This window comes from Cavia porcellus, unplaced genomic scaffold (assembly GCF_034190915.1).
Source record: "Cavia porcellus strain 051 isolate PalLab524CR breed Dunkin Hartley unplaced genomic scaffold, mCavPor4.1 scaffold_13, whole genome shotgun sequence".
Taxonomy (NCBI): domain Eukaryota; kingdom Metazoa; phylum Chordata; class Mammalia; order Rodentia; family Caviidae; genus Cavia; species Cavia porcellus.
In genome coordinates this window covers 62,653,148-62,679,845 of record NW_026947496.1, presented here as the reverse complement: position 1 = coordinate 62,679,845, position 26,698 = coordinate 62,653,148, and the positions used below count along the sequence as shown (strand labels likewise).

At 39.9% G+C, this 26,698-nt stretch overlaps 1 protein-coding gene across 1 annotated transcript in view; it reads right to left on the bottom strand.

Moving 5' to 3' along the window:
* The window catches only part of Itpr1 (inositol 1,4,5-trisphosphate receptor type 1), a 329,142-nt gene that overhangs the window by 183,197 nt on the left and 119,247 nt on the right, over window positions 1–26,698 (bottom strand). The window contains exons 5-7 of the mRNA XM_063260287.1: window positions 11,822–11,937; window positions 3,448–3,534; window positions 851–1,009 (exon numbers count right to left, since the gene is read on the bottom strand). Coding sequence (XP_063116357.1) covers window positions 851–1,009; window positions 3,448–3,534; window positions 11,822–11,937 — 362 coding nt within the window. The remainder of the gene's footprint in view (window positions 1–850; window positions 1,010–3,447; window positions 3,535–11,821; window positions 11,938–26,698) is intronic.

Here is a 26,698-nt window from a genome sequence, read left to right as displayed (position 1 = left end):
ATATCTGAACTGCCCAAAGGCTGCAAACCTGAATGGCACTACTGAAAACAGAAGTCAAAATCGCTGCGTTTGGGAACACATCCTTGTATTCTCAGCACTTGGGAGGCTGAGGCAGAGGCTTGTCACTGGTCTGAGCTCTAGACTAGTTAGTTCAAGACCAGCCTTAAGTTCCCTTTCTTAAGCACAACAAAAGTCAAAACCTAGTTTTAGGTTAAAGCAAGTTGAGTACTTTAAGAATACTTTGTGCTCTTAAAAGTTCAGAATTTTTAGTAAGAAGTAACTGTATTGGCACCTTAACAAAGTCAGTAACATAGCTGATAGCATTTAAACATATTAAGTTTGTGCCACATAATGGCTAATTTAACTAACAAACATGAGAACTGTTCTAAGTCACACTCAAAGGATTCTTGTTGCTTTACATTTTAAAATACAATCAAGGACAGAACCCCAAAATCTGCTCTCCTTGGCTGCAATAGCTATGCCTTTCCATCCTCCATCCTTTACTAACTTTATTTCCAAAACAGACAAGCATTTCTGTTCCAGTAATGGATCTGAAATGACAGGGAGTCTTCCCAGGACATTAAGATGGGAAGGCTGTTTTGTGGTAAAATTACTGAGGTAATGGATGTTCTCAGGATTTTTTCGGAGGCCAAGTTAGAAAAACTTAGCAACTTAATTTAGGTCACACTTCTCTCCACATTTCCTTGTTTCCCAAACACTAGTTTCCATAGTGATTTAGTTCTCTTCATACAGGATATGCCACTGTTTAACTAGCTTCTTCTGGTGGAGTCCCACACACAGCAGTGGAAGGCGATACGGAGCACTCTCCAGGACGTGGGTCTGCACTCACACTGTCTCCAATGGATCGCAGCTTGTAGAATGGCTGGATGTAAAACCAGGACCCCTCATTTCCAGCCTCGTCCAGTGTCACTCTCATGGCATTCTTCTCCAGCAGAGCTGGAAGCCTCTTATTCACGGTCAGGTATTTGTTACTTTTTAAATGCAGAAGCTAAAAATCCACAAAGAGAATAAGGTGTAAGTAATTTTAGAACTTTTTACCATTTCTCTCTATCAGATAAAAAAGGTATCAAATACTTTCCACCACAAAGATGTTTGTGCAGTTAGAAAAATTACGAAGTGCCTAAGTCTTTGAGTACAAAAAGAACAAACAGTAAACAGTAGAGAAATAGAGGGCAAAAGGAAAAGAAAAAAATTTTATTCTTCTCAGCATAGCCTTGGGCAAGATGGACGTTGCTCAGGTCGACTGTGCTGTCCACCATCTGCGTCTGTCAGTGGGTAGTGTTCCAACTGTGTGCAAAGGGCCTGAGGAACTGCAGTCGGAGCAGAGCCTCAGACCACGATGGAGCTAAGCCAGAAATTCTGACCACAGTAAATAAGTCAGATTTAAGGGGCAACCCCTTTGGGGATTGTCATTTCACTGAGAATACGGTGGTTGTGAACTTCTGCTTTGGATGCTCCAAGCAATTTATTCTTGATTCTGATAACAGTTACATGAGGAGATGGAAAGACTGAAGATACAGACGGGAAAGAGCTTCTCTTATAATCAGTCCAGTGCAGGAAGAGTTAACTAAGGTTTCCCACGTCAATAGGTTAAACTGAAAAGAACATGAAACACGCCCAGTCCCTGGAGTAATGGCAGGATCAGCTTGAGAGGCCTTTGCCAACTGCTAAAATCCTGTTCGTGTGTTAACAGATATAGTTTCTAGAGTACCCTTAAGAGGTCCCCAAATATTCTAATAGGACTACTGAGGAGGAGAAACCTGTCTGATTCATGAGCCCCAACAATTTCTGGCCACTATAAACAAAGGGAAGGCAATGTCCCTCTAAGCCCTTCTTGCCCTCTGAGGAGTGGCCTCTGGCCTTCCAGGCTCTTGTCCAGGCTCTGCACTCAAGTGGTTCATAAACCAACATCATCTACAGGTGGTCAGCTTGGGGCAAGTAATAAAGCTACGATTAGCTTTAAGCTTATTCTGCCCTACCCTGCCTTCAGTCATCATAGGAAGCAGGCTTCAATGCGTAGGATCTTCCTGGTGTGAAAACTAAGACTTGGCAAGATTTCTTGCCCCAAATCACAATGACTTATACATCCTGAATTAGCATATACCTAGAAGTTGATGTCCTTAGCCCCCTGACACCTCTACACCTCAAGCCATATTCTCTCTGGCCTACCCAAATCCGGGAGTATAGTGCTCTGGGTCTCAGGGAAAGTGCCATACTCAGTAATAAAGTAGATTTTGAACTGTTTCCCCCAATACTGGGTACTGAACACAAGACTTGTCAACTGAGTTATGTTCACAGCTCTTTAGTTTTTATTTTAAGAAAGGATCTAAGTCACTAAATTGCCCAAGCTCGGCAATTTGCAATCCTCCTGGCTCAGTCCCCTAGGGTTCCCCTAGAGAGCTGGGAATACATCGATGACAGTGAACTTTGGTCCCAGCAGGCCCCTTGTATCCATTCTCAACTGACAGGACCTGAGACTGAGTAGGAGGACCAGCAGATTCTAACCCTCACAAAGCTTTCAGGAGCTAGTTTTACTGTTCTAAAAGTTCTAATGTAAACAACCCATTTAAACCCAAAAGGTTGCTTTTACATATTTTTAAGCAGTTTTTCCATCTTCCTAATTAGTACTACTCTTTAGCTAACCACTTTAAAAATGAGAAGAAATTACTTTGTAATAAGTAAAATTTACAGGGTAAACAACATCTGTCAAAAAGGAATATAGTAAAACACAATAACCTCATGGGCCTGCTGCTCAAAGGTTGGTAGATACTATCTTTTGTGCCTGGTTCAAAAGAGTCTAATAACTAGACAAAAAAGAAGGCCCCTGAGCCACAGGCTTCCTCACAGTTTTCTGAAAAACTGGGATTTTCTGCGGAAGCTATTGAACAAGCATCAAATATATCATAAAGATATCAAATATATCAAAATGGTACTGATATTGTTAAAAAAGTTTCTAAAAATATAGAATTGTTCTTACCATCTCTAGAGAACAGCTCTTGAGCGAAACATACAAGTTACAAAGAAGCCAATTTTCACCAAATAGCAACAACCTTCAAACAATGTAAGTTAAAGCAAAACTATAACAAAGAGGATCATTTTCAGGCTTCTTATTGGAAATACTTAGACATAAATTATCAGTTACAGGTAGAGAAAGGAGATTGTCACATCAAGAGAGAAACCAACTGAACAGCCCAAGACTTCATCACATATAACAAACAACAAATAGGTTATGATTTTGTGCGCTTTTTTTTTTTGTTTTTGTTTTGTTTTCTTTTTTGGTTGGTTGGTTTTGGTTTTCTTTCTTGGTAATTAGCTGTTTCCATGGAACTGTGCTAGAAAGGACTCCAAACCTGTGTCCTGTGTTAGCTTTTCATTTCATTCTTTGTCATGCTTCAACTCCAGAAGAGAAGAAGTCTTTTGACTCACCTGGATCACATTGCCATACTGGATTACAGTTCCCAGCAATTTTCTGTTTTCTGTCTCATTCTGTTTCTTTTCCAAGTCTGCAGCATGCTGTACAGTGAGAAGATTGGTCACAAAGAGAAATGTTACATTCCTCTGCAGCAATCCAACACAAATGTCACCAGTTAACACAGGAAACACAAAAATAAGCAAAACACTAGGTACACCCCGAGGGTATGAGAAATGAGCCAAGGAGCTGCAAAGCCAATCCACTCTCCTTGGCTTTGCTGGCTCTTCTGGATTCTTTAAAGTGAGTTCTTTTTACATAGAGAGTTCATGTACTTTTTGGGGGAGGAAAGACATGAGTTGAAACCTTCCACATTTTTGAAGAATGGAGAGTCAGGGCAGGAGGAAATCTGCATATCCTTTTATGATTTATAAAATTCCTCTATTAAGGCTTGGAAGTAAAATAAAACCACTTAAGTGCTGGTTTTGTTGGTTTGTGGTTCTGTGACCTTGAGCTTGTTATTTAACACCTGTGAGCCTATTTCCTCTTTCGTAAAGTAAGAGCAAAAGTGGAACCTCCACCTCCACACTGCACAGTGCCTGGTCACGGACACACGCGGATGTGTTAGCTGTTATTATTAGACATTAAGCAGAACTCAATTAACCTTCATAGTAGTTCCTTGAAGGAAAGATTATCATACCAGTTTTTTAAAAAAGTGACAAATTTAAAATTTTGATAGAGCTAACTGGATAATGACACTACAAACCACAAAATCTTGTTTAACTATTTTATATGAAATTTTGCTTGGCAATGTTTATCTTTAAATTACCAAGTGGCAAAGATAATATTCAAATCCACATTTGGGTTAACTTCAAATTTGTAGAGTTCACATGAGGCTGGGAAACATTACCAGTCCAAATTTGGAATCCTAGAAAATATGGATGGTAAAGCTGAGCTGAAGATTCTAGAACAGGCTGCCCGGAACGGCATCCTAAACACCTTTCACTAATTCACCTATCCCTTCCGTACTGTTATCACATCACAGTAATACTAAAGGGAGCTCGTTGACATCCTAGGCAAGCAGCAGACTGTTGCTCCAACTCCTGCCTTCCAATCCTAGCCAGATGATAAATAAAATAACAAGGAATGCATTCCACCTTAGGTCAGATAGAAAGTAAAGAAATCTGATAGAAAGTAAAACCCCAAAGACCAATAAGGTACTTTGGAAGCATTTCCAGTGGTCACTTTTAATAAAGCAAGATGCTTCTCTTCTCCCAGGTGGCAGGTCTTCATTTTCACAAGGTCCTTCTGGCCTGGGTCTTGGTCTCCTGTGTAGGAGCTTTACCCTCTAGCTAAGGTCACTTAATCTCACCAACCCTCACTCAATATTCTCGGTACAAAGCTGACAGTGCAAGTCTTTCAAGGCTACTGTGAAGATTAGAGAAAACATGAGCCAAAGACACTGTTAAGTATTCAATAATTTGGGGGGTGAGGGTGCTGGGATGGAACCTACAGCCTCACACATGCAAGGCAAACACTCTACCACTTAGCTAGATGCTCAGCCCATTAAATAAAAAAATTAACTATTATTATTAAAACAAGTGTTTAAGATAGCTTTCAAAACTGACCTAGCATGGACAAAAATCTTTTAGTTTCCTTCAAATTCAGTATCTACTCCAGCTCTACCTAAAGTATAGATATTTCTAGAAAGTAATTTCCTGTAAGAAAACTGCAGAAAGCAATCATAACCCCGAACAAAACTACCACATGAGAGGAACGATCTGCTTACGCTAGCTGGGATAACTATAGGTTGACTGCATCACGTTAGCTCTTGAGAACAGTGGTCCATTTGCAAGCTTTCCTTAGTTTTGGAATCAGTTACCAGGCTTCTCTACTCATAGTTACACAAGGCAAAGAGCCACTGGGTTCAGGACACACCCAGACATAATACCAGTGCAAACAACAAGACAAACCTTGGCGCCCACATGCCTTTGGCATATTCTTCATATTCTCTTTTCCCTGCATGAACCCAGACCCTTAACTGCTCTCTATTTATCCCTACTCCAGTTTTGTTCTCCCCATTTCCATGCCGGTGCTTTACCCCTCCAGGTACCCACAGGTTCTACAGTTTTCCAAACAAAACACTAGACTGGATCCCCTTGGAATGAAGCTTTACAGATCACTGAGAGCTATTTGTTCTTTTTTACTAACCAGGTCTCAGTTAATATTGACCAGAAACCTAAGAGGGTAAAAATGTCAAAGGAAGAAAAAAAATCAATAAATTCAGCAAAATAAAATGTAACACTTTTTTTCCTAAAGCAAAAACAAGTTTTTCTCTGCTCAAAACACCACACTGTCAGAGAATTCTTAAGCAGCATTTTTTAGATTTAACAGATTTAAGTGGTCTCTCTTCAAGAAGGGAAGTTCTCATAGACATTCCATTCACTGTTAAGAATTTCCAGAGGCCTCAGTTTAAGACATACTCAAGTGCACTCACCTGTAGCCCACATACTGAAACTGGAATGATACAGAGGTCAGTAGAGCCCGGGTAAGAGAAACACCCAAATTTCTGAAACATTCCTTATTTTTTGAAAAGAATCAAGAAGTGATATGTACATGTACTGATTTCTCATGGTGAACACACTTATTGCAAACATATAGTAATAAATAATCTAAACTATAATGTTCCTACAATGCTTAGATTTATGAAAGCAGCAACCCAATGGTCACTGCATATCTAAAAAGATGTACCAAATTAGTCATCAAAAAGGTATCTGTCTCATATTAAACAATACTTTAAAAACAGCAGCTGTAAAGAAATAAGAGCATCTGTCTGAAAACACATAAAAGGTAAAATATACAGAAAATAAATATAAAATGGAGAATAAAATGTCAGCACTTCAAGATATTCTGGGATATCACATCTAAAATTCAGATATGATTACTTCTCAGCCTTTTGGCTAAGATAAAGTATAAAATTCAATTACAATTCTCTAACAAACTAAGAATTAAAACTTTTATCTCTGTTAGTAAGTTTAATGATAACTGAGCTGACAAATCACCACTGAAAAAACATTAAATGCATTAGCTTACCCTAAGAATTCACTTTTCTTATAAATTCTCTTTGTTTTAGGAAAGAAACCTCTAATTCACCTTTTACTAAATGCATAAATGTCAAATGCATTCATTTGAGTTAACACATCAGTACATATGTAATTCTCTTCACAAAACCAAACTCAATTTTAGATGAAAAAGGTCGATCATGAATTTTAGGCTCAAGAGGCAAAGTTAGATAAAAGGTAGCAAGGTACACACCACACCAGGGCCCACTGACTGAGGTTGTTTCCTCCTTAAAAAAAAAGAGCTCCTGGTTTAAGTCCCAACAGTGTACCTGTGAACTGACACACTCCTTCTAAAAGATCATCTAACAGTATCAACCAAAAACTTTTCAAACACATAACTTTGACATAGAAATTCTACTTTTAGGAATTTGTCCTGCTTCGATAACCTATAACATGCACACAAGGCCAAAATTTTTTTTCCAAAATATCACTTCCTACCCCCTCAAAAGGACTGCTTACCTAAAATTACAATATGGCCAAACGATGGAGTAACCATTAAAAATGAGAATATTTTCTATGTATTCGCATCATGGGGGTGGAGGGTGCGGTAGGCCTAAGTGAGGGAACCCAGCACACTCCCATTTATGGTTTAAAGTCTCTCCCCAAGGGAGCAGGGGTGCACCAAAATAAAAACCAAAGTTTTCTTTGAATAATAAGATTCATGAGGCAAATCAGTAAATTTTCTTTCACCTTTTTCTACTCATATATATTTGGGAATTCTTGTCCTGCAGTATTCATTTTCAGTTTCTTTTTAAAAAAATGTTTCATTCTTTCTCTGGTGAGCAAGGTGGATACTTTTAAAAGTCACTGTAGATCTGTTATCTTTAAAAATCCTGATAATTTAAGTACCTGTTATTCCTATCCCTTACACCAATGGTTAAGGATTGTTTTTAACTTTTCAGGATAAAACACTCTGTGCTATGGTTTCTTCCATTATTACTCACCACTGACATTATCATGTTTCCTAAACAACATCAAGGTCAATGCATTATAGCCACTTGTTATTTTATCTCAAAAATAGAGGCACGTTTATTAAATTTCTACAAAGGGTCACTGAAGCAGGAAGGAAAGCTGATCTATTTAAGGTCAGTAAGCTCTGAAGCACATGCCGCGGGCCTGAATTAAGGTTTCTGAAAACAACCAACTCATGACCCCAAGCTTCAAGCGACAACAAGGACTTGTCACTCCTCTGGTTCCTCCTAGTTTGTCAAAGCAAGGGCTCAATTCAAGCAATCATTTCTCAGAATCCAAACAATGTTAGGTGCCTGTTTCAAGGTAACAGGTAAAATTCCTATTAGGAAACAATAGTCAAGGCTTTTGGAACGTATTACATGACTTGAAAGAGAAAGAAGCTCATTTTGCCAAGAAACTTGTAAAATCATGAGCAAGAGTCAAAACCTAGTTGCCCCTACAAAAATAATGAACACCTATAGCAACCAGCCACTAGATGTCATTCTCCTTCAAAGCGCTACGTTCTTATCCCAGCAAAAGGAAGTCAAGTGGTCTAGACAACTAATTCCTTAAATGGCAGTAATTGAAAATAATCTGACCTTTGACCGGGGTGCTGAACAGAAACTGACAAAAATAAAAACCTACTGGAGACTGGCTATCAGCCCCAAAGACAAGCGGCTGTCCAAAATACAACATTTTAATGACTGCACTAAAACATGGAGATGACTTGCAGACATCAGAGACTAACCTGGCAGCTAAGCAGAAGAGCAGAACTGCCACAAAGCCAGCACAAATCAGTACTCAACAACTACAGGTCATGCTAGTAATCTCAAATCAGGCAAGAGAAAACATGAAGGATATGATTCATTTCATTCTTTTATAAAGATTTAAAAGTGCTGGATCACCTTTAGCATTGAATTTTTTTGTCAACTGCAGCATTTCCTCCCCACAGACCCCACAAGTCATTTGCACAAAGGAGCATCAAAAGGAATCACTAATGAAAGGTAAGTACAGATCACAGGTTGCAAAAGGGTTAACACAGCCTCAGGTTGAGCCATCTGAGGTTGGTCCTGAGTGTATGTTTTAAATCTTAATTCAACTAATTAATTGAATTAGTTGGCAAAATGTTTTAAAAATTGAAATATTACACACAGAAGCACACATTTTTCTTTCTTTTTTAAAGTGCTAGGAATAGAGCTCAGGGCCCGGTGCACAGCAGACCAAGCCTCATATTCCCAGCCTCCTGGACTTTTATCTTAACTTAGCAGAAGATGGCAGGGCAGCTCTCTACCACCCTCCCACGCAGTCACTGCAGAGCCCAGAGGTAACCCCTACAGACTTGCACACATGCACACTGCACTTCGCAACACTGCCTACGAAGCCCCTTTATTCTTGTGGGCTTCCTGCTTGGCCAAGAGCAACATGAATCTGCAGCCCTGCTGTATAAAGCGTAGGAGAAGAGAGTTGGAGAACCACTAATAAGATCTCATTGAGCAGCACAATTTTTATACCAATGAAACAAGGTAGGAGCACTAAAGACAAGCCAACCTTCCACAAAGATACCCCTGCTCAGGCATCTGCAATGATGCCCACAGGAAGCCCACAGGGTTGAGCAACCTCCCCCTTCATTCAATGGAAGTCCATGTTCTGACCACAGATTTCAGGGAGGCTCTGGATGGGTAGTCGAGTAGAAGAGGGTGATACTTAGTAGGCAGGAGCCACGCATGCTGGATTTCCTGTGTGGTGCCTGTTTCAGTTCAGTATGAGGAACTGTAAGTCACCACATCCAATTTGTGGCTGACTGGACATTCACACAGGTTAAAAGATACCTGTAATTACCTGAATCTAGCCCCTCATTCAATTTTGCATTATCAGTGAAAACATAGTTTTATTAATGCCACTATTGCCACATTTTCCAAAAGTGCAAGTACTGGAAATGAAGAGAAGAGTATAGTTTTCATTCTTCACTAACGTTTTCAAGAGGCGCTGGCAATCTGGGAAAATGGCAGCATGGTTTTTGCATCGCTAGCCCTACATCCATAATTCATTCGTAAAGTTTTACAAAAAGGTGCAAGCACTAATTCTCTTATGGCTTTTCAAGTGGTTGCCTCTATGCATTAACTTACATATACAATTTATTATTTTCCTTTTATTTCTCCTTTATAGTTCATTTGGTTTCTACAAATTTTACTGCATATTAAAAGTTATATAATTATTTTCTAGGAAGAGGGATCAGTTTGTGGCAACTAATATTATCATTATTGTAATAATGATGTCATTCTTGATTTCTTCAAAGTGCAAGCTCCAGGTCTTTGCTTCCATGGTTTGTTATTTTCTGTTTCCTCTCTCTCCCCGCTATGGTACCTCAAAAGCTGAGGCTTGCATGTCACTTGTCCTTCCTCCTCACTGTGTCACCTCCTCTGGAGATTACAATTTGTCACTGTTCTATCATTAGCACCTCACACATGATCCACAGCAAATGTTTCTTAAATGCCTACTGTGTGCTCAACACACTTCTGCAGCTATGGATACTCTAGTGAAGATGAGGTGACGCCCCTGGCCTTGCAGAGCTGTCTTTCTAATAAGTGACAGATAATTAAGGAAATTACTAACCATAATTGCAGAGTATTATTAGTGATAAGCAAGATATAATCAGAGATCTGTGATGGAGGAAAAATGAGCAAGACATCTCTTAGATGACTGGGTGGAGGGAGACCTTGCTGAGATGACAAGCAGGCTGAGACACGAAGGATGCAAAGATCCTCCCTTAGGAAGATTCAAGAGAAGAAAGTTCTATATAGGCAGAATGGTGAACATCAAGTTCATGAGACTGGCGTGAACCTGACAGGCTCAAACAATGAAATGAAACAGAATGAACTCAAGCCTATCTGGCTGGAGTGCAGTTCAAAAGTTTTAGAGGGAAAAGCAGGGTCCAGGCATGTGTGATATTAAAGATAAAAACTGAACGTCTGGACTTCATTTCAGCTGCAATGGGAGGCTGCCTGGGTGTCCTCGCACAGGCTATCAGGCCACTGAGGTTAGAAACCTAATCCTCTTCCTACCCGAAGTGCTAAACCCTCACTTGCAACATGTGTTGAATGACCAAATGATTCCCTTGTTCATTCAATATGTGCTGAAAGAACAAATGACTCCCTTCACACAGATTCCCATCACATAGCCCCTACTTTACCAAATGCAGGTGTTATGACACTGCCATATGGAAGTCTGAAACACAGCTGGCTGGGACAGGTGACCGCATGAACTCCTTGGTGCTCACGGACACTCTAGGTCCTCAACAGTCACCACTGGCACAAATTGGCGTCACTGTCTATTTAGTTAACCAGCTGAGTGCCTAGTACTTGCCAAACTCTGTTACAGTCATGAGAGACACTGCAACAAGCAAGATGGACACAGATTTAAGCATTGTTGTAGCTTACATTCTAGCTGGGGGCAGAAAAGGCAGGCAGCCGAAAAATAAAACTGATTGGAAAGACTGCAGGATGAGGGGTAGGAGTTAGACAACAATTTCAATAATCTTCCTCTTGAACATCACAAGAAAGTTCCACACAGATCAGCCTCCAAGTATAAGGCACTAAAAGGAACTGTCGTCATTTTATGGGAGAAACAGGCTCAGAGAGCCTTAGAAACTTGCTAACAGTCACACAGATCATCATAAAAAAGAATAAGCATATCTTTTACATACCAAATAATAGGATAAATGAAATGATAATGGAAAAAACTTATGAAGCATTTACAAAGCAGTAGGCACTGTATGTGAGCCTAGGGGCTGGGGATTTAGCTCAGCGGCATAAGCACCTGCCTTGCAAGCAGGTGGTCATGAGTTTGATCCCCGGTACCGCTAAAAAAATTTTTAAAAAAAGAAAACTATATGTGGGCCTTTTATGGTTTCCGTCATGCAAATTCTCACAACCTGCTTTTGAGGTAGGTATTACTATTGCCTCCACTTTATAGCTAAGTTACAGCATTGGAAAATAGCTACAAGACTTGCCCAAGATTATCAACTAACAAGCAGTAGAGCTAGGATTCAATTCTAGGCAGGTATTTCCAAGAAAGACCACTATTCTGCCCAAAGCCACCTCTGAAAAGAAATAGGTAAAAAAGAGAAATTCCCAGACATCTCAAGACGGCTAAGATTCATCTCTCCTTAAGGTCCTCTCCCTTATACTTGTATGAAAGAACAGAAGCAAGCCACTAGCTGGAGGGTTGCATAACCAATCCCACAGTCCACCACACTCTGAACGCCCCCACACGAGCACTCCCGGCCCCTCAACACCAACAGCCCCTTTACCATACATACATGCAATTTGTTGAGCAGCACTGCATCAGTTGTGCTGTTGGCCCCTGGCTTGGCAGCTTTCCAGAACTGCTTCTGGGCAGAGTATCGGTTCATAGGACATAGCTTAAAGAGGCAGTCTAGAAGCGAAAGGAAACAAACAAAAGTGTTACTGAGAATGCATGTACATGCAACCTAGAGGAAAATGATTTCCACTTCTATTTACGTAAGGTATTTAAATTGCATTACACATAAGTGATGGTACAGAACCGCTTTACAAGCTTGTTTTAGAATTTAATTCTCACTACCCCCTATGTGACATTACAGATGAGGAAACTGAAGCTTACAGAGAGTCAACTGTCTTGTCACCCAGTTAGGTACTGGCAGGCATGAGACTCAGTGTTCAATCCAGTACCTTTAATATTTCCTCACAGTTCTCTCTTTCACTTCCTGGAAGACATTCAAAACTACAAGGCTCTCTTTACACAAATCCACATCTCTTTAACTTACAGAACTTAAAAATGTAACGGTGACAGCCTAAGTCTGACTTATTTGGAGATATTCCTAGGGCAGTGGCCTCTCATATGTCCTCCAAGACACCCCTCTGGGGCACAGGAAGGAAACTCTGGTACTTGTATTGAGACAGTACATCCCCCCTCAGCCCCTCACTATCAAGGCACCATGAGGGCTAACATGGCTTTACACATTGTCCTATGGCATATAATGAGTCTTCGCAACATAGCCAAACTGCTTTAAAAGATATTGGCAAAGAAACTGCAATATCAAAAACCATGGTAGGGGCTGGGGATTTAGCTCAGCGGCATAAGCACCTGCCTTGCAAGCAGGCGGTCATGAGTTTGATCCTCGGTACCCATTAAAAAAAAAGAAATGGTAGTTCAGTTCTGGTAAGCAAATAAAGGACAGAATTGATCCTTTTTTGTGGTCCTTATAAGGTAAAGATGATGACTTAATCAGATCTGAAAAAAAGCCACTCATAAAGTTTCAAAATAACACACTACAAATTTAAAATAGTGGCTTTAATGCTAAACCTTACCTTAAAGTATATACACTGAAGTATTCATGATAGTATGATCATTATTAACATACATTATATTAACATGACATTACTGTTCAGTCTTCATGTTTCTCATGAAACTATCCTGATTGTTTTATAGTATACACAATATATTAGTACAGTAAAACGTGTATCACTCTAACTACATAAGACACACACACGCAGAGTACAGAGGTTAGGGGTACATTTACCAAATTTCTTTGATGAGGATATGCCATCAAAAAAAGTTCAGAGGACATGGGCGTCACCAAGCACACCTGTAATCCCAGCACTGAGGGAGGGTAAAACACCAGGATTGCAAGTTTATTCCTGGCTGAACAATTTAATAAGACTCCATCTCAAAATAAAAAATAAAAAAGGGCTGGGGATGTACCTCAGTGGTAGAGTGTGCCTGGGTTCAAAACCCAGTATATCCCTTTAAAAAAAAAAGTTAATAAGTAAACAGGTATGTTCAGGGAGCCAGGAGTAGCGATCACACCTGCAACCCTAGCTACCCAGAGCCTAAGGCTGGAAGACAGCACTCTGAAGCCCAGTTTGAGTGACAGAGCAAGATCTCATCCCTTTAGCTTCTGTCCCCCACCCAGGAAGTTCAGAGGCCTGAGGATATGGTTCAGTGGAAGAGAACATGCTTGGTATGCACAGGTCCTCAGCTCATTTTCCTAGCAAGCTAGTATTTAAAATTGACCACCAAATACGTAAACTTTACTTCAAATACATAGACTTTACCTCAAATCACTCTTTCTTTAAGTCCAGATCAATGAATTATCACATACTGCACCCACAAATACTTGATTTTGTTCCGAAAAAATAAAGATTAATTACAGAAGCAAAACGTACATTCATTTCTGTAATCTTTCATCAATTCAGCTTTTCTAACTAATCACAGGCAATTATAAGGTAAATATAGGAACACTGATTTTTTTTCAACTCATCCATTTACTAAAAGTAATTTTCATTGCATATGAAAGATACTAAGTCTTTTAGAGAACAAAGAATAAAACAGGAAATCAGTTTAAAAGATAAATCTGCTCTTCTTGCCTCCTACCTAAGGCACAGATCATGGTCATTTGCTGTACCAGTAGCAACTTAAATGACATGACTGCAAGAGACAGTTTTTCTAGTTACCTGATGCATGTGAACTCTCCATATTCTGCCTGAATAATCACACAACCATAGAACTACTGGCTAGAATTAAATGTGCTATCTTAACCCAGGCATCTAGGCCGGGCCAAAATGATTTCCTTAACCATGTAACTTTGGTTTGGTTTTGTTTAGTTTGCTTTTTTGAAACAGAGTCTTGCTATATAGTGGTGATTGCCCTTAAATTCATTATGTAGGCCTGGCTAACTTTGAACTCATGTGCTCCTCCTGCCTCAGCCTTCCAAGTGCTGGAAGTTCAGGTGAGCATCCCACACCTGGCTATATGACCTTTTGAAAAAGCATTTTGATGGTGGTGAAAAAGCATTTTGGCTTTTTGAAAGCACCAGCATTAACTTTGATATACAACTTCCTTTATGGAGCAAATGGGGTTAAGAATCTTAACTTTCATCAGTAATAAGAGAACAAATGATTTATTTTTTACCTTTAATATATCTCATAGCTGATAGCTAAATGTATTAATTCCACCCAAAATGATGTGTGTTAATCTGTGGAACAATCAGGCTAGATCTACAATGTTGAGATGTAACACATCATGAAAGCACCATTTCACAATTGTGCGTATTACTATCAAACAAGCTCCTCACTTAGACAAATGAGTTACATCACAAGGTCAAAACTTTCAGTAACTTCACATCCAACTAAAGTGACAGTGTGAATTTAAGCACTGCAAATCCAACCAGAGCCTTGTTACAGCTTCCACACCAACTGTTTTCCTTGGACAAAACAGAGCACTACATTGGATGAAGTATATTTACAACCAACTGTCTATGTAAATATCAGAGATGCTAACATACTAGTAACAGAACCAAATTAGCCTTGCTGATTTTGCCCTGTCTTCCTGGTTGCTTAGCAACTGATTCAAAGTGAAAATTAAGCAATTCAAATGTAATGCTAAAGTAACTTTCTGAAATTCTACAATTCAGCGACTCCATATTGCCCTTTGCTATTTGTATGGCACGGCAATGCAAAATTAAAGTTTTGCTGGGCCCTAATACTCTGGTAAGTATAAAAAAACACACGAATGTAGGAAAACCAGTGCAAGAAAAAAATACATACACACACACAGAGGGAAGCATATGTGTGTTTTGTGTGAGAACAAGTGTGCGCACACATGTGCACACACACCATGGTTTGGGTTCATCCCAAAGAAATGCCACAAAGGAAATCTTGTGTGACATGTGATTTCACACCTTTGAGGAGTAAGCTAAGCTTTCAAAAAGTACTTTGCAGTATTCTAAATCTTTAACAGATGCCACATTAAATTAGCAAAGGAAAATTTAGGTAAACAGAGAGGTTGGGTAAAACGTTAAAGGGCTAGCAAGCATAGAGAACAGGCCACGTGCAATCCCTGACTGCAGAAGTGGTTACAGGGAGAATACTTAACTGCTGGAGGAAGACAAAGGCCAGAAAACAAAAAATGAGAGCAAACTTTCACTGAAATCCCTGTCAAGATAGTAAAGCACAAAATTAAGGTAAAAAAATGAAACCACACTACGTCAACATCATGGTCCCTATCTCTGTAACTCTGCACTCTTGAACCAAGGTTCCTGAAAGGCAAGAACTCAAGGATAGGGACAGAGTAGGAACCCAATAAAAGTTCTGAGTTATGCACAGGGCTCCAGAAACAATGGCAGACAAGACTCCTGAAGCTACTTCAAGCTGTCAGCTTATGGGAGTGTATTCACAGCCTAAATCACTGTCTACTGAAGTGCTTACTGTGCGCAGTTCAGTGCTAGACAATGCGAACAGAACAGTGAACACACTGCATGAGTTTCTTACACAATCCTAGAGACATATACACTAGTTATGTAAACAGCTGAACCACAGCAAATTAAAAGTTGTCTTTGGACACAATATGGCTCCACTGAAGACTCAGCGCCTGGAAAGGCATCTCCAAGACTGTGGCATCTGAACGCAGAACTAAACAATGGAAACAAAGCACCAGCACTGATGAGAACTCTGGGGGCAAAGCCTTGAAGACAGAAGAGACAGCAAGGAAGTAAAAGGCCCCTGGTGGGGGGGGGGGGCTTGACCATGTTAAAAGAACAGAAAAGAGGATGTGTAGACTAGTAGGGAAAGCTGCGGCTGCGGAAGCAGCAGAGGCGCGCATGCGCCCCGAGGGTCTGTGAAGCGGCTGAGTCATTCCTGAAGCCGTGGGCAGCCTCGTAGCCTGTCAGCAAAGGAAGACCTTGGGCTGGCTCTTGTTCCCAAGAGAGCTTTTCACAGGTGATGCTGCCTACCAAGAAAGTGAAGGCTGAGCACACATCTGGGCAAGAGGAATACAAGTCAATACATTTATTCTGATTGTTTATACTTTGAGGTGCTTGCGTAACATTCAAGACAAATGTTGAATACTCAATGGGACAACCATCAATCGGCAGGTTAAAAACACAGAACAATCAGTTATTAATGGATGCCAGAGATAGGATGACAAAAGGAGGTGAAAAAGAATAGAGAACTGGAGAGTAGAGCATAGTCAGGGGGGGAAATTCAGTATTATAAACATAATGCATCACGATACAATCCATCTGGGACTGGAAGAGCCCAGTCTCCCTATTCGAATCTAAAAACTACGCTCATTTAAGGTTTCCAAGAGCTTAAGTGAGATTAAAAGTTTCCGAAGGACAGAATAAAGACCACTGTCTCTTTCTCCATCCCTTGCCCAGATACTCAACTCCATCTTCTATGAAACCTAAATCTGTCTTTCCAAGTTTCAGTAAAAGGAGATGGCAACAGGTTAAGGAGGAGAACTTGACCAATGAGGCAAAGCAAATCCTGTGTTTCTGCAGAGACTACCAGCAAGAAGCAAGCTGATCTGAGTGGAGGAACTCCAGAAACACTCAGGAACTGGAGGCTGTGGGCACCAAGAATGGAAGCAGTGGAATAATTAGCAAACAAATAGAGAAAACTTAGCTAGACCACCGCATCTATCACGTCATACAGTCAAGACAACCATCCATTCTCCAACCTAGAGGCACCACATATCTGGAGAAAACTGACCACAGAGAACCTATGAAGCTACAGGTACCAAGCATGAAGAAGGCATACAGGACCGAGGACGGAAACTACCAATAATTGGGTTCAATATGGATTTACGCATGGGATGGTCAGACACACAAACCACACCTCGGTCAGCCTCCTCCCCACTACCTGGAGACCTGGAGCAGCGTTTGCAAACCGTGGCCCACAGGCCAACTGCAGCCCACTGTAGCCTGACTGCACATAGCTCACAATTTAAGGATGATGGTTTTTCACATTTTCAAATAATGGGGGGGGGGGGCCTGTAGGGAAAGGCAGTAAGACTTTATGACATGCAGAATGACATGAAATGCAGTTTCAGTGTCTACTGAGAAAATTATATCATCGATAAAAGTTGTCCCTCTGCTTTATTTATTAGGATATGTTACAGTGAGTATACATACCTAAGGTATCGTGATTCTTTTTATTTCCCTTCCCTCCCTATCACCTATCTCCCTCTGTCACCAGATCTTCCTTCCCCATTTGCATTATTATTGTTCTTATTTAGTTGAATTCACAGCATGTAGTGATTGCATTCACTGTGGTACATACCCATGACACACATCTCAACTCCTTTGACATCCCTCCTCTTCCTCCCCTTATCGTCAGCCTCTTGGCCACATTCTATTTTTGAAAGATCTTCCTGTTTCCTTTCATCAATTTTTTACTTTGCTCTTTATCTGTACTTTGGATTACTCAAATGAGAGAAATTCTATGGTATTTCAACTGTCTTATTTGTTTCACTGAACATTGCACTTTCAAGGTCTATCCATTTTCCTAAAAATTTCTCAAGTTTATCCTTTTTCATAGCTAAGTAGTATTTCACTATGCATTCTATAGATGCCACATTTTCTTTATCCATTCGTCTGTTCATAGACACATATTCTGCTTCCAGGATTTAGCATTTATGATTATACTGCTATAATTATGGCTATGCATATATCACTGTAACATAATGTCTTTAGCTCTTTTGGTAAGATATTGAGAAAGGAAATATATGGTTCAAATGGAATTTCTACTTTTAGTTTTTAGAGATACTGATTTCTGTAACATTTGTACTAGTTTACATTCCGACCAATTCAGAATGACTACTTCTTCACCACAGCCACACCAGCATTAGTTATTATGATTTCTTGACAATGGCCATTCTTTCTGGTATAAGGTAAAATCTTAGTGTTGTTTTAATCTCCACTTCTCTGCTGACCAGAAATATTGAAGATTTTTTCATATGTTCAATGGCTATTTGTACTTCTCAGAATATCTGGGCTGGGGATATAGTTCAGCAGCATAAGTGCCTGCCTGGTAAGTGCAAGGTCCTGAGTTCGACCCACAGTACAAAAACAAAACCAACCAACAAACAAACACCCCGTAAGATCTGTTCATTTCAGTTGCCTATTTTTTGAATGACCCTTTTATTTTGGAGGGTCTAATTTTTTCAGTCCTTTATATATTCTAGATATTAATCTTCTGTTAATAGCTGGCAATTTTTCCCCATTCTGTAAAAAAAAAAAATTTCTTTTTGTTTTCTTATTTGTTTGTTTTGGATAAGACAAGATCTAACTATGTAACCCAGGCTGGCCTTGAACTCACAGTGATCCTCCTGCCTCAGCCTCCCAAGAGCTGGGATTACAGGCGTGTACTATCACACCTGGCTCTGTTAAAAAATATATATATATATTTGTGGAAACACTTTTCTTGTATCATTATTTCAGCTTTGCCTCTTTGACTGCAAAGCTTGAAATACTTTATGTCTCATTTTCCCCAGAAAATATTAGTTGGTCCTTGACCCACAGTATCCTTCTAAAAAGACATGTAAAGGTCCCACAGAAGTGTCTTACATGTGTAATCTCTTGTAAGATCACACAGCCCTACCCTTCCATGTTCAGTCAGCCTCTTCGGCCTTTACTCTTACATCAGAATGGGTAGGCAAGATCAATGGACATGTGATTAGCAACATTACTGAGAGATAACTGATAGTACAAAGAGCAGAAGAATTGTTAAGAGAGAAAGTGACAAGAAATATAACCAAAGTCTTCAGAGGTAAGATTGGAAATTCTCACAAAAACAACATGCATGGCAATTTAAAATGTGACAAAATAACCAATCTGAAAAATTTAAACTGCAATGACTAACAATTTTTAATGTAATAACTGCTGAAAAACAAGCTGAGAAACTTTCCCAGAAAAATCAAAACAGAAAAAGGGAAGCTAAAGGAAAGGAGGAATAAGAAAAGAGAATGAAACAAAATTTTTTTAAATTTTAAAAGAGGAGAATGGGAAAATAAGAATGAAAAAGAAGTGAAGTTGTTATGGCTTGTGTCTAGATGACCTCCCAAAGCCTCATGCGGGCATGGGGGTGCTTTTCCAAAGTAGCTGGACCTAGGATATGTGATGCTGGAGTTACAGACACCACACCCTGAGTGTGGGTGGCACCAATCTACAGGCTTACAGTCGGGGTAGAATAGAGAGGCAGCTTCTGCTGTCTCACTGCTGTGTGGTGGACGGTCTGGATGACTCTCCATTTTGGCTAAACCTGGCCCTATCTCCATGTACTCATAAGCACAGAGCTGGCTAAGCCATTTCCTTTTCCCTTCATTGGCTCTAAGTAATGTAAATAGGGCTAGCTAAGGAGCTGATGTCTTTGAAGACAGGCGACAGCCCCCACCCTATGACACCCATCAAAACATGGTTGAGACAGCAGGATGTAAAGCCATCACTCCAGGCTGTCAACTGGGTTCCAGCCTCAAGATAAGAGGCCATGACTTTCCAGAGCAGAAAAGTTCGCACATCCGAGTTAAAGCACCAGTCCTCTAAACATTAGATGCTTCCTCGTTGTGTAATGGAGATTGGTCTTTCTGCATATCCGTCTCTCTACATATTGCAGAGCTGCCTTCAGGCCTCCTACATAGGCCTGCTCACAGTACTCACATGCCTCCCACCATTCTCACAGTCACTCATCCTCAAGCCACTCCCTTCTTCATGAATGAAATCTTGGTTAGCCCTGGGCCAAGGCCTTTGTTTCACTGAACCTTCGTCAGGGCTAGACTCAGGATCCCTTGGCTCCCCATAATTATAAGTATGTGTTAGTGTCTTTAATTTCTCCATCGGTTACACTGGAAATGACAGATTGGATTTAACTTGCGAGAATTCTAATAACGTTTCCATGGGATTACAAACTTAAACCTCCCAGACTGTGATGAGGACAGGACAGAAATCTCTATACTACTGATTGCACTGGCTGGATGCTTCACTGCTCTGCTCTGCCATCTAGGAGACGCACACTAACTGGTTCTCCTCTGGGACGCCCCTCTGCCAAGCCACTCTGACACACAGCTGCTGACTATGGACTGAAATCTCTACAAATCGTGAGTCAAACAAATTTCCTCCTTTTACTTTGGGTGTTGGGTATTTTTGTCTCTGAAATGAGAAAGGTAAGAAGGGAAGAAGAGGAAAGGAATTAACAGATTAATCCACAGGTCTAACACCTAAGAAGAATTTCAAAGACAATGAAAGTACAGAAATTATCAAAGAAAAATACAAAGAAATTTCCTAGAACTAAAAGATGACTTCCAGGTTGGAAAAAAAAAAAAAGCATCTCATCAGCATAAGGTCAGCAAAAAGAAGACGCACACTAATTAAAATTTCAAACTAATAAGGGTAAAAGGAAATCCTCATGGCTTCCAGTAAGGAAAAATACGATCCAAACAGAAGATCAGGAAACAGAGTAACATCAGACATCACACAACAACTCTGAAAGTCTAAATATAATGGAGCAGTGCCTTCAAAATGCTAACTGAAAAGAATTCTCAAACTAGAATTCTGAGCTGTATTATCAACAAGATTGAGTAGAATAAAGTTAAGTCTCATATGAGGAAGTTGCTGGAAGCTGTAACACAGACAGAGCATTTGTAACAGTGGTTTGGTCATCTAAAGTTGCCCTGGTCCAGCTCTTGCTCTGTGGCAGAGACAGGATGTTCAGTGTTGGTCATCAGTGTCACGAACAGTGTGGTGAAGGCAGCCCCACAATGACAATACACAGGACTGCCACTGCTACAACCTGAGACAGAGGAAAAAGCCGGAGCAAAACACAGGTGAGGGACAAGTCATGCCACCCACTGCCACATGGACAGCATTCTCAGACTTCCACAAACACACACAAGAGTTGGTAAATACTGCAAAAAGAACTACATACGATGCTTGCAATTCAGTCACAACCAGAAGCATAGGATGAATTCTACAACCAGAGAATCATGGAAAGAACTAAAGATACCAGGAACCAAGATACCACTGTACACAAAGAAAAATATGACCGTAACTCAGGAGGTAACAAAATATGAAAGCCTACCTCTCAATGTGGAACAATATATATTCATAAAAATATCAGTATACATATTCACTATATTTATGAATATAGATTTGCACAAAAATATAAAGACTGGGTTTTTTTAAAAAAGTGTGATGTAAATTTAATGGGAGGGTCAGCAACTCACTGAGGACCCCTTCACTCTCCCAGACAGAAGCTTTCTTTTTCTCCATAAATATATTCTATATATAAAAAAAATTTAATGTGAGGGTGAAGAGGGAACAGAGAATTTTCATAAAGTCAATCTTATCTACTATACCATTAATAAATGATGTTTAAAATAGATTGATCGATAGCCAGGCATGGTGGTATATGCCTATAATCCCAGGTTCGGGGAGGCGAATATATCCCAGGCCAATCAGCGTGGGATATACAGTGAGTTCAAGGTCAACATAGCAAGATCATGTCTCAATCAGCCAGCCAATCATCAGTCAATCAGTCAATCAGTCCTTGATGCCTCATCTAGAAACACAGTGGTAAATACCAAAAGAAAATGTTAAAATATCTGAAACCGTTGCTTCTGGAAAGTCAGAAAGCATCATGTGTCAGACACAAGTCTGTTATTTTCATCCTGTTTTATCATAGTTTGACTATTTTCAAGTGGCATTCATGTACAATAATATAGAATTAATCATTTTAATTGAACAACTCAGTGGCATTTAATATGTTCACAATGCTAAGCCATCATCATCTCCATCTATTTCCTAAAACATTTTCATCATTTCTAAAAGGAAACCTTGTACCTATTAAGCAACCATCCCCTATCCTCCATATATTATTTTCAAAGGATATCTATGTGTGAAGGAAAACACTCATTTTTAATCTGGCTTTGGTACTCAATTGTTGTTAAGTTTTGCTGGGTTATTAATTTTATATTACAGAGTGACAAAAGGCAACAAACTCCATGTTATGGCTTATGTGTTTGCTTCCTCCAAAACTTGTGTGGAAATTTAACTGCCAATGCATTCACATTGGCAAGTGGGATCTTTAAGGGTGACTAAACCATGTGAGTTCCATCCTCAAGGATGGGTTTAATGCCTGAATAGAAGGGCTTTCTGGAGTAGACTCTTGTTAGCACCTTCACTCTTCTGCTTGGACGGAGCAGTGCTACTCCCCTCTGGCAGATGCAGTGTTCAAGCAGCCAATTTGGGTTTAGAGGTCAGGCCCAGGTATCAAGGCTTCTGGTGCCTAGATCTTGGACTTCTCAACTCCAGACTCCACAACTGTCAGCCAATAAACTGCTGTTTATTACAAATTAGTCCTGCTATTGTAGGGCAACGTGTAGGGCAACGTGGCATGAGTTAAAATGCGCACACACATATAACCTACAACACAGTCCTGTGCCACAGTCCACAGGAAGTCTTTCACAGGCTCCCATACTTCACATACCAACACGGAGAAGGATGTTTTGGGAAGAGCAGTGAAAAAGCCACCAGCTTTTAACTGCACTGGCCAGGAAGCAGCCCGATCACGTGATCCCATTAGGATGCAAAGGAGCTGAGGCAAAAAGTTCAGTGTGTCCAGGAAGAAGAAATAAAGTCTTCTGATGCTAACCATCGTCTGCTATCTCTATCCTAGAGCTAAATGAAGTCCCGTATCATCCTCTCTTACCATTCCACTACTGACCCTCCTTTGGTCCAACATCTACTGGCTGGAGCTGAGGCAGTTAAACAGTTTTTTCACTTACAGAATTTGAACTCTTTACAGCCGTCAAAAGTGACCAAAAAAGAAAACAACCAACAGGATGGCACTGTTTGTAAATTCAGTCAGCCGACAGATACGACGCAACCTTAAGTAGGGAGAAATAAATCAGGAAGAAATATAAGCTACAAATGCAAAAAATATAAATGCTCATCACTCATAGCTTGCCTTTTTTTGGAAAAGATGAAAGGAAATACAAAATAACCAATAATTAAGAATTAATCCAGGAATGTAAAACAGTATGTACTGCAAAATGTGTACTAATAAAAAATAAAAATTTGGCAAAAATAAAAATGAAATTAGTTCAGATTTACTACATTATACATGTCAAGAGGACGGAGTTTATAGGCTATTGTATCTTTCTGCCTGCAGTGCATTCAGTAAATATAGGGTCAAAAAATAAATGAAAAGGTATCCAGATGAGAGAATAACCAAATGGGGCAGTTAAGCAAAAGGAAAACCTACTCATATTTCAATAAAAGCCTTCCATGAGCAATAATTAACTCGTCTGCTCTAAGTAGAAACTGGTTCCACATCGCTGTATCTACTGTATGTTAATCACACTTCCCAAGCCGTGACAGCAGCCTTTTCAAGTGAAACGACACTTTCCAATTGGGAGTGCCAAATAAACCCTTCATTACCTGACTGCGAAAATCACAAACATTGTCATTAAGAGACAAAGGACAATGAGGTTATTTTTTTTTCCCCACTTCAGATAACCAGATGCTTCTCAGAACAGAAAACTCAAGCTGAACATCTGCAAGGCTGCTACCCTCTGGCTTTTATCACCTTTCCTATTTGCGGGACAACAATTCACAAACCAATTAACAGACTAAAAGATAGGTAAAAACTTCCTTTCTGACTTACTCTAGTTCAGACAGTAAATTTTTATTTATCTATTTGTAGAGACTATTTAATTTGGACCACTATAGCCTAGAGGAGTAGAAACAAATCCAGTGAAAAGACAACTTCCATTCCCATTATAGAAGACAAAAGAAGCCACAAATTCCTTCCAACCAACAGCCCAAACAGGCTTTTGCCCACAACGGGACAAAGAGACAGTCAACTTTGTTCTCTGCGAATATTGAGTTAAAGATTGTTAGGAGCGGGGCTGGAGATTTAGCTCAGCGGCATAAGCGCCTGCCTTGCAAGCAGGCAGTCGTGAGTTTGATCCCCGGTACCGATAAAAAGGAAAAACACACACACACACACACACACACACACACACACACACACAAAGATTGTTGGGAGCAGTAGTAAACATCCAGAAACAGTGCACACACTCCTATCAAGCGGGGAAGAGTGCTGACTGGGTTCCTGTGCGTCATGCTGGCTGCACCTCTGTACTTCACCCAGCCTGGCTCCCCAGCTTCCCTACTGATTCTATGAGCTCAGAGCTTTCTGGAGAACTAGAAATGTTCTGTTTGTATGCAAAATTCTGTCAAGCAATACATTTATGGTTTATGCGTATATTCATAAAAGTATACACATATATTTGAAACACTTCCTAAAAAAGATAAAATGAACCATTTTTCATATTGTGATGAAAAGGAGGAAGATCTTGCTGATAATGAAAAAGTAAATTTCCCCTTCATGGAAAAAGATTAACAGTGTCTGACTTCCACCATTAGAAAAATTAGAAAAACATACTTTGCTTGGTCAAGGCTTAGAGGATGCTGGCTCATGATAGGAAGAAAGCAGGAGAGAAGGAGAGATGACACCATGACTTCCCCATGACCTCAGTTACTTGTATCACCTATAGGACACTCAGGCAATGTAACTTTCTCTTGCTTAGTGTCCCTCTGAGGATTGCAACAGAGGGACTCTTTCTTGGGGTTCCCTGTTCTATCCAAATAGATTTATAACTTAAAAGACAGGATTTTGAAAACAAGCTCTAATGCAAATATATGATATCTGATATGTGCTTCACAATAATCAGGGAGAAAGAAACAACACAATATAGAAAAAATAAGATCAGTCATGGCCTTTAAAGGTGAATTCTAAATACAGAGAGATTCATTATGCTACTCTTCATTATGGGCTTAAAGTTTTACTTAATAGAAAGCTTTAAAAATCACCTTTGAAATTTACTTGTAAGCATTCTTTTAAAAAATATTTACTGAGTTCAAAACAAGATTTCTTTTAACTCTTAATTCAACAAGGGAAGTCTTGTTGGGAAGTCTTGTTGGGAGGGAGGGAAGTCTTTCTTCTGGAAAACGCAATATATTCTGGAAAAGAGAACATAACTGGATAGATGCATCCAACAAAAAAAAATTCTTTAGAAAGAAACACATGAGAGACAGAGACAGAATATGAATATCCAGCTGCAAAAATCTGTGAGTGGGGACAACACTGTCAACTTTGGGTTAAAAATTCTGGCTGTGTAAATCTCACTGTGCATAGCCCTCACTATATAGAAAATTATAGCCCTTGAAAACCTCTGAGGGTAGGTCACATCTACAAAAGAGCATTCACCAAGCCCAGAGCAGCCAGCATGAAAGCAGTTACATAAGCTATTGGACTGGCCATCCCAAAACTCGCCTGGAAAAGTACTTTTTCCATCAGTATGTCCTGCTACACAATGGGAAAGTAGACCATGTCTCTTATAGTAATTCGATTTCTTCTTCATCCCCAAAAGTTTATTAAATGCCTATGTGCAGAGACACAAAGTAAAACATAGTCTTTGAGTGCCATCAAGAGAAAGAGGAAACAACAGGTAAGCCAGTCCAAAGGGGCATTAACTATCCTACGTCAAGATGCAGGGACAGTGAAAGGAAACTCCTGATTGGTATTTTCAGAATCTACCAAACAAGCAGGAGTGTGGGTGAGGGCAAAAGGAAGAACCAAAAGCCAATAAATTGGACAGATGACATCCAGCAGTGCAGTTCCAGCATTCGTTCACTCCTCTCTGCCAGATCCTTGGCTATGGTTGACCAGCTAAGAAGTGGATCCACCAGTATGAGTGGAATCCAGTCACTGTCTTTCCTTTCTCCTATACCCGGGCAGCGCATCCCTCAGACCATTTCCTTTTCCTCCCAGGTTGTCCAGTGTTCAACCCATGCCAGCTATCCAGTGCTGTCATCATTGGTTTAGTCTTATTTCTCTATACAGAGACAAGAAAGACCACAGGAAGACACTGCCCAGATGTCTTGCTCTGTTCTATCTTATTCACCACTGAAGACCCAACCTAACGACCTCAGTCCTTCCTCTCCAGCCCAGCCATATGTGAGCTGCACCACTGCCACATATACTGTTGACATTTCTACATATTAAGCCTCCTCTCAACTGATTTCTTACAAAGAGACTCATACAAGTCCAGGTTTGGGGGGAATGGTAATTAAATCAGGACTCATTTAAAGACATCATGTGTACACCCTCAATAAAAAGAAAAGTTGTTTTCTTAATTTATTTCATGACCTATATTCTATTTGCTCATGCTTCATTTTTATCCCAGTGCACAGCTTACCATCAAACTATCTGCTAAAAAGAATGATTTTTAAGCCTCTTCTGTCTCTCAGAAAACACAATCTGAAAGTTACAACACATTTGTGGCTTATCATAAAAGTCTTCAAGGAAAGTACCTC